At 37.0% G+C, this 8,352-nt stretch overlaps 1 protein-coding gene across 3 annotated transcripts; it reads right to left on the bottom strand.

Moving 5' to 3' along the window:
* Nucleotides 1-298: 298 nt before the first annotated feature.
* Nucleotides 299-7,128, bottom strand: tubd1 (tubulin, delta 1). Of its 3 annotated transcripts, none has more exons than XR_003675374.1 (8): nt 6,847-7,128; nt 6,626-6,776; nt 5,000-5,216; nt 3,706-3,937; nt 2,603-2,767; nt 2,420-2,536; nt 822-994; nt 299-723 (listed from the first exon to the last, which is right to left on the bottom strand). XR_003675374.1 is itself a non-coding variant. In XM_028464903.1 (8 exons), the coding sequence occupies exons 1-8, from the start codon at nt 6,995-6,997 to the stop codon at nt 618-620; spliced, it is 1,323 nt and encodes a 440-aa protein (XP_028320704.1). In that variant the 5' UTR covers nt 6,998-7,128; the 3' UTR covers nt 299-617. The 3 variants fall into 3 exon arrangements, 2 of the variants coding, with proteins under 2 accessions (XP_028320704.1, XP_028320705.1); XM_028464903.1 differs by having other exon boundaries at nt 822-1,005; XM_028464904.1 differs by having other exon boundaries at nt 822-1,005; nt 6,626-6,773.
* Nucleotides 7,129-8,352: the final 1,224 nt, after the last annotated feature.

The following is an 8,352-nucleotide window of genomic DNA, read 5'->3' as shown; positions in this document are numbered from 1 at the left end:
TATGCAAAAAAAAGGGTGAAACACTACGGAGCAATTCAAGAGTTCATTACAATCTGGTGAAATGGAATTTATATAAATTGAATGTTATAAAATGTTCACAAACGTGCATATAGAATGTATAAACCTAAGAACGGATAACCAAAATAACACGTGTAAGCTACACTTAAAGAATGGAACACAGTCTGTCAAACTGACCAGGACACAAACATATTTTAAATGTCTTTATTGCTCAAATCATGATGTAGTTGAACATGAATTGACAGCATTGTTCCCACTTCTAATATAAAAAAGTGATGGCCTTAAGGGAAACAAACATGTACCTTTTTCTTTGTGTAAAACATTTTTAGCTACGCATACGAGTCTCAAATATGTATAAAAATATAAGTGGTGGTGGAAACATGACAAGTTCAAAATAGATTATGTATAAGAGGTAGTATTTATTTTTAAATAGATATTTCTAAATAAATATGAAAGGCTTGTAGAGGTATCTTCAACAGCACAAAGGCTTTTTCCAAGATATTTTTCCACCTTCAAAAATCATAAAAGTCTGTAAAAAAGAAAGAATCCAGGAGGGAAAAAGCCCAAAGTGTCAGTGGTGAATGTCGTGTTTCCTTCTGCTAGCAGAGCTGCTTGTAGCTGGAGATGACTTGCTCCAAAGCTGTAAAACCATCCAAGAAATCTTCCTCTGAGATGCCGTATCGGATGTATTGATGAATGTATGCCCTGTAGGAAAGTTAAACAAAGACACTGATTGTTATTATGAAGTGGATTATTTCCTCAGTGACAGAGGAAAGCTATGAGAAATGGAGGCATTGATTCACCTGGAAGCAAACATGTTCCATGCTTTAGCCACAATGTGGTCCAGAGGTCTGAGCAGAGCCTGACTGTTGCTGACCAACGTGGCAGATTTCTCATACTTGTGAAAAGGGACGGGACATTTCCACACATTCAGAGCTTCCACTGAAGGGAGCCAGGAGGAGTAGAGCGAAGGCTCCTCAAAGCCACCAAAAGGAGGGAGCCACAACCAGAGATTAGAAACTGTTGGCTGTGCAAGACATTCTCACACTTCACTGTTGCATTGTGGTCCTAGTACAAAATGTGTAAGAATCTTTGCTACTTTTAAACACAGTAGTTTAAAAACCGTTAATATTGGAACTACAGACCACCAGGGTTGGGGTCAATTATAATTGTAATCGTGTGTTTGATAATTAATTACAATTATAACGTAATTATAGTTGTAATTGAAGAAATCTGTTGCTGTTGTAATCATAATTGAATTGTAATTTAGATCAGACTGGTACAGTGCCCGTCGAAAGTATATACTGTATTCAGATAGTGGGAGGAGCTTAAGTAGAGTTGTCAATTATGGCCAAATGAGAATGTGTTTGAAGGTTGGATGTACAAAGAGGTGAACATACTCTGTACTGGTATAAAGAGGTTTATTTGTGGGTGCAGAGTAGTGTGTGCGATTTCCCTGGTTTCATTCTATGGAACATGCGCATGATAAATTATTTAGTTTTTTTTACAAATTTTTATATTTTTTTTCAGTTGGTGTATTTTCTTGGAGTCATTATGTGTGTTTTTGTATCTTTCTGTTGTCTTTTTGTGCATTTTTTGTATAATTATTGTTTTTGTAAACACACACGCAGACCTTTCTGGCTTTTTTGACAATATTTGACTTTGTAATTGTAATGGAAATTCTATAAAAACTGTCAATTACAATTTAATTAAATGCAAAACTGAGGAACGCTGTTACAGTTCTAAGTCTCACACATACGTAGTTAATCATTAAAATATGTTTCATATCAAGTTTTTCAACTAATCAATTCTCTTGAGGATCATTTTACCATTTACAAAATAAATACAATTTAATTGAGGGGTATACAGAGAAAAAATGTCTCAGACGCCCACACCACAAATATTAATACCAATATTTTTATTGATTAGGAAGCCTAACAAGGTAACCAATAGATTAGAAACTAATTAGATGATAAATAATATATTTTAAGTGTATTTTAAAGCTGATTTAAGACAATGGTCAAACTGAGCCGTTATCATAAAAGATGATAGAAAGCTAACACAAGAGGAAGGTTATGTTTTATGGGCTTATTTATTAAAGGCTCAATAATTGTGATTAATTTAATTTGAACTTAAATTAGTAATTGAGAACTTAATTGTAAATGACTTTCAGGGGAAAAATAATAATAGTAATTGAAAAAAAATGCCAATCACCGTAATTATAATTGAGTTGTCATTGAACATGGATAATTGAAGATGTAGTTGTAATTTTAAAATGTAATTGACCCCAATCCTGCTACAGACAGAGGAAGGAGTTGTTTCACAGGGACTTTGCATCACTTCATAAATATTTCTATTTGAGATTGATCCTGTAAAACCAATAAATCCATCTCTCTCTCACTGGTCTCTGTGCTGTAGACATCCTTCCCTCTCAGTATGAGCAGGTTGGCCACAGATCTGTTGAAGCCACTCCCAGTACACCCAGCACCTGATGGTGGACGCACCTGCCAGTCGATACCTGTGACACACCAGCATCTAGGTTAGGATGGATCTACACTCAACAGCAGTAGATAGATAGACTTACCCTCCTCCATCTTGGTGTTGGAGATGAGCATCTGTCTCAGGTGCTTCAGCAGCCCAGGCCAGCTGAAGGTGGTGAAAGCGATGGAGGAGCTGGGCATCTGAGGTATGGAGCTCACACTGAGCAGCTTGTACTCTGGATGGCAGGCGAGGGAACTCACCAGCTCATCTGGCACACATTAGAAGAAGAAGAAAACCAGTAAACCATGACACAGACAGCTTCACATCGCTCAACTATTCAATTCCAGTTTACACATCAATGTCCTCAACAACTCCTGCGTCTTCTCCTTCAAAAAGATAAATAATCAGCATTTACTACTTTATCCTTTATCTTTTAATTACTGTAAGAGTCTAAAGCTGTTAGGGATTAAAAAAAAAAAGTAATCAAATAACATCGCATAGACCTCATGGATCAATAAATTGAAGATCATTTGCTCAAAAAGGAGATGCAACAGGTTGAAATTTCAGCTGAAAAGGTTTTGACATTGTTTGAAAAGTTTTGCACATTGCATTGTGGGAGGTGAAGTCCAGTAAACGGATGCAAAGAAGTGTTTTTACTAAAGTTCACAGGACGGGACAAAAAATGAAACTCGGCTCACGACAAGGGCGGGGCTTCAGGGGGGCTGGATGGGCGGCACTTAAGGGAGCGTAGGTAGGACTTAATGGAGCTGTGCCTCTGCCATGGCTCAGGGGAGCTGAAGAAGGTGGGCCCTCATGACTTGTGCCCAGAGGAGCCCAGAGTATAGGCACGGTCTGTTTAATGTCACCCATTATGCAGATTTAAACAGCAGTTATAAAGACCCATTTCATTTTCCCCTGTATTCCCCATTATGTCACCACCTCTTGTGAGACATTGAGATGTCCACTGCTGAGGCCTACACTATCTCTTCAGCTGATAAAAATATTAGCGGTTTTAAGAGTTTTGGAACTACTACTAATGTCAAGTCATTTGACCATCCCTACACATTGACTCTTGGTGTATCCACCTGTCTTACGGTTATTCAAACCAATTTACAGTCTAAAACTGGGAGTTTATGACAAGTGTTGGTAAATGTCAAAGTCAAAAATTGCTTCCCTAAGTGAGTAACTATCCACATTAGGCCTTACCAATAGGACTCCTGCTGTAGAATCCATGGGAGTGAGTGGTGAACGCAGGCTGCAGTATACCACCCAGCTGCTGAGCAATGACCCTGTTCACGTCACTAAAAGAAATGTGTTTGATGTTGAGCAGCTGACTGCAGATCTTATGCACCGTGTCATTCTCATGAACCACAATAGCGTCTGAGAGCTGGTAGAGACGAGCTAGCGTCAACACGGAGTTGTAGTTCTGAACGATCACCTTAAAAACAGAGGGGGGGGGATAACAATAGAGCAGGGGTCAAATACAAAAAAGTTTGTTATCAAGTGGGCCGCAGATTTTAGGCTGAGAAGAAAAAAAGCTATTTATATATGATTGTGCCCTCGTTAGCACTTCCACGTATAAATATATCTATAATATAATAGATTTCAGTTCCTGCAGGATCTTCACTTCTAAATTCCTTTATTTTGAGACCAATTTTTGTGTAAGTTTTTTAATTCATGTATTTATCTTGCCATGTCTGCATATGTCATCAAAAGTTAACACGACATGTAGTGTTAACTTTTTTTTTTTGACAGTAATACATGGTTTATTCTTTCAAAAAGTAAAATAATGCATTTTTTATATCGCTTATTTGTGAACATATTTTGTGTAATCTTTAGGGGAGTTGTTTAAAAATGTAAAAAATCCACAATTTGTGATAAAATTGAATAATAATACAGCAGTCATGTGATATAAGAATAGTAAAACTGAGACCCACAAGTACATTTTTTTTTGATAATTTACAAAATGATAAATGTGTTCATCATTTTTACTTTTCCGTGCGGGCCGAATTGGAAGCGCCAAAGCAGCGATTCTCAACTGGTGGGTCGGGACCCAAAATTGGGTCATGGACAGTCGATCACAAATAAATAAATACTTAATGTCTCATGTTGGACTTGTCTTTTATTTTGAAAGAAACTTTGCTTTTGACAGACATGCTGTGAAATGCATGTTGCACAGGAAAATATTTAGATTTATGCTTTAAAAATGATTACACGTGTTTTTTTCAACAGCTATTTTAAAAAAAACTAAATTTGGTTGGTTGAATTCTAGAAAAAAAAAAAAAAAGTCGGTCGCGATTTAATGATCGTGACAAAATGTGGGTCCCACAACTCCTGCTCTAAAGGGTCGGTTTCGGCCCCCGAGCCTTGACTTTGACACATGTGCAATAGAGCATTGACCTAGCATTAATTTTAACCTAACACCAATGTTCCCAAAGTGGGGTACCTGTACCCCACTTTGGGAACATGTGCAATAGAGGATATTAAAGTGTAACTGTACCTCTCCAGTGCTGTATGGCCAGGTGAGGTGGTTGATGATGAAGGACGTTGGGTAGGCATCCCGCAGACACTGGGTCAGGTAGGTCCCGAACCCTGAACCCGTTCCCCCGGCAACGCTCATTAGGGCCATGAGCCCAGACAGTCTGTCACAGCGCTCCACCTCACGCCGTACCATCTCCTCCACAACGTCTCTATGACGGGGACCATGGACACAAAACCTGTTGGATACAAAGAACAGAATTAACACTAAAGTCACAGTATGTAGTTGATCAGAGATCTACAGGATCCAGGCTGAACAAATGTTTATTAAATTAACCATGTTTTCCTTTTGTTTAGTTATTGGGTTCCTTGAAGAATCTGTGAATGTATTTAAGCTTTGATGAACTTTGCAGTTAGGTTAGAAAATTAGGTATTTGATTTGTTCCTAATAATATTGTTAGAAAACGCTCACCTTTTCCCAGTTAAACCTATTGGTAGCTGTGACATCAAATGAACAGCCCTATATTACAGCATTATTATATATCAGTTGATGATGATAGGTTGTGCTCAGCAGTCAAATAGATCCATCCATTTTCTGACCCAAGTGCTCCTTTTTTACAGGGTTGCGGTTTCAAAATAAAAAAATAAAAAAATTGTGATGGTTTATTGTGTAATAATCATCAAGTTCAAATGTAAACCTCTTTTTGCAGAACAATTATTGTTCTAAAGATGAATACTACTGTACATTAGTACAAGTATATCTATAATGAAATATGAAAACAACATCAGGAGCATCAGGAAAAGTTCAACTTTCAAGTTATATATAACAATAAACACATTCACAGTAAATTACTACACTACCAAGTTTGTATACATACATACATATTGAATACTATAGCTGGGCAAAAAAAAAAAAAAAAAAAAAAAAATCAATGTTCTCAAATTTGTAGATGAAAACGATTTTTATTTTGCAAATTCAAGCTTAAAAACACACATATATATATATATAAATAAATAAATAAACAAACACCGCTTTTCTGACTTTTTCACATTCCGTACGCAATGTGAGCCAGCCCCCTCTTTGTTTACATGAGCTGACCCTTTGAGTAGGCTATATGTGTGGCACAGGCATGTTTTTTTTTTTATTCGGACTGTGCAGAGATGCTAAGGGACGAGTTTATTTCTTTAATTGTAATGTTATGTTATAAAATATGTAGTTATCTGCTTTCTATATCATAAATCTTAAGCTACTGTGAAGGCGCTGTTGCACTTTTGCTTAAACCTGGGTTATAGCTTGAAATTGTTGAATGACAGAGTCTCATTTACTTTTTATTTTGGGATTGTTCTATGCATTTTAACTCTTGAGGACAATCACAGCAATAAAGTTGGACATTTGACAAATGACAATATATCTGATTTGTGCATTTTTTTTTTTTTTTTTTTAAATCGAAAATTAAATCAAAACTTTATAATTTTTCTTTTTTTTTTTTTAAGGCAAAATCGCCCAACCCTAAATACCCGTGCTTAATAATGCAATAACCTGTGAATTTAGAGGCCTAAAACTAGAATAAAACTGAGATTCTGACTAAACCTAAAGTATATTTTCATGAGAAGACTGAAACTATGCCTGTGGTTATCTGATGCTCACCCGTTGGCCCAGTTGTTTCCAGAGCCCTGCTTCTGGCTGAAGTGAGAGGACGATCCGTAGCTCCACCTGCTACACTTTGTAGCTCTGCTCACACACCGATTGATCACTTTAGGCTCCATGTCTATCAACACAGCTCTGGCTTCTAGCTCTGCTGAACACAGGCAGGTACATCAGGCTCAGGCCGGGTGTATGGAGGACATGAGGCGGATCCGCTGTCTCACCTCCTCGGTCCGTCTGGTGGAAGAAGCGCTCACAGCTGATGGCTCGGTACTTGTTCCTCTGTCCGTCCTGTGCGTCACTGCAGAGGACGTCAAACAGCTCCTGGCCCACCTGGTTACCGCACTGACCGAGCTGCACCGACACCACCGACATGTTCACCCGAGACAACGTCGCTCAGTTGTGTTCAAATACACCCGCGCTTTACACCGCCACAAATTAAAGGGAAAGTAACTTTCGTCTTCTTCTTCTTCTACTACTTCTAATATTTCTCCTTCTTCTTCTATGGTTTGCTGGTGGTTAGCAAACAACTGACTGCGCATGTCTGCCACCAGGAGTGTGGACAGGTGACACAGTCTAAGTTCACGTCGTACTGAGTTCCTCTTAAAATCTCAGTACGTGACTACATACTGAGATGTACCCGTTATACTGATTTAAAAAAAATAAAGTTACATTAGGTTAACTGTTTTTTACTGCAATGTATATTATAATCATGTTTTTTTGGAAAATAAATGATTTATTTTCGTATGAAGTTTTATTATATTCATGTTTTTCCAACATGTGCTTTATTTTTATCCAAACAGAATACAAGTAATAATAATAAAAACTGCATTGAATAAATTATAAAACATATTTTTAATACAAACTCAATACATGTAATAATAAAAACTGAAAAGTAGCCATTCAGCACTCATCAAAAAACTTTGAACCTTAGCTTTGAAATTGTTTTTTTTTATCTCAGCACGGCGGAAGTAGAATAAAGCTAAGCGAAAATCTCAGACTGATGTGAACTCAGACCGTGACACCGGGATATGAAAGACATTTAAAAACGATGTTAAACCTTTGCCCTAATCCCATTGTTTTTTTTTTCCTTCATTTTTTATTTCTGTTTTATTCTATGGGATTTTTATATCCACATTTTCTAGTTTGTTGCATTCTTTGCCTCCTTGTCAGCCTTTTAATTCCCATGTATTTTTATATGCGCTGGCTCCCCATACAAATGTCAAAATGTAGACCCATGCACAGTTTTGTACAATGTTATTCTAATTTCTATGAGTTTATCTATTTGACTGTCTGACTTACTGTGTTTAATGCTAAGTAATGATGAGCTTGAATCAGACACATACATTGTAAAGTGTGTCATTGATTGAAAAACACTATACAAATAAAGTTTACTTAAAGAGGAAAAATAATATAAGTTCATTTGCTAACATGTAATTGCTATGCATACAGCTTACCTGTACTTCTTTATAGCTATAGCTATTATATAAATGTAAGACTTCTCTGTTACACTTGAAGTTTTATACATAAGGCTGACATTGTGCTGTCATTATCTGTCATTAGCATGAATAAGGTGTCATTAATTGTTGTTCGCAAAATTATGACACCTTTCGATCTATGTTGGCATTTTTTGGTTTGATTGGGGGATCTAGTGGGGTTAGGTAGGGTTAGGGGTTAGGGTTAGGGGTTAGGATTAAAGTTAAGGTTAAGGTTAGGGTTAAGGTTAGGGT

The sequence above is a fragment of the Gouania willdenowi genome, chromosome 13, assembly GCF_900634775.1.
Source record: "Gouania willdenowi chromosome 13, fGouWil2.1, whole genome shotgun sequence".
NCBI classification, from domain to species: domain Eukaryota; kingdom Metazoa; phylum Chordata; class Actinopteri; order Blenniiformes; family Gobiesocidae; genus Gouania; species Gouania willdenowi.
The sequence above is the reverse complement of the archived record's forward strand: the minus strand, read 5'-3'. Positions and strand labels throughout refer to the sequence as shown.

Bases quoted from the DNA above. Each gene is read 5' to 3' on its own strand.
- tubd1 (XM_028464903.1), bottom strand. From the start codon at position 6,997: ATGTCGGTGGTGTCGGTGCAGCTCGGTCAGTGCGGTAACCAGGTGGGC. The intron at 1,006-2,419 runs GTGAGAGAGAGA...TCCCTCCTTTTG, and splicing joins TGTCTACAGCACAGAGACCA to GTGGCTTTGAGGAGCCTTCG. The intron at 724-821 runs GTGAATCAATGC...ACTTTCCTACAG, and splicing joins TGGAACATGTTTGCTTCCAG to GGCATACATTCATCAATACA.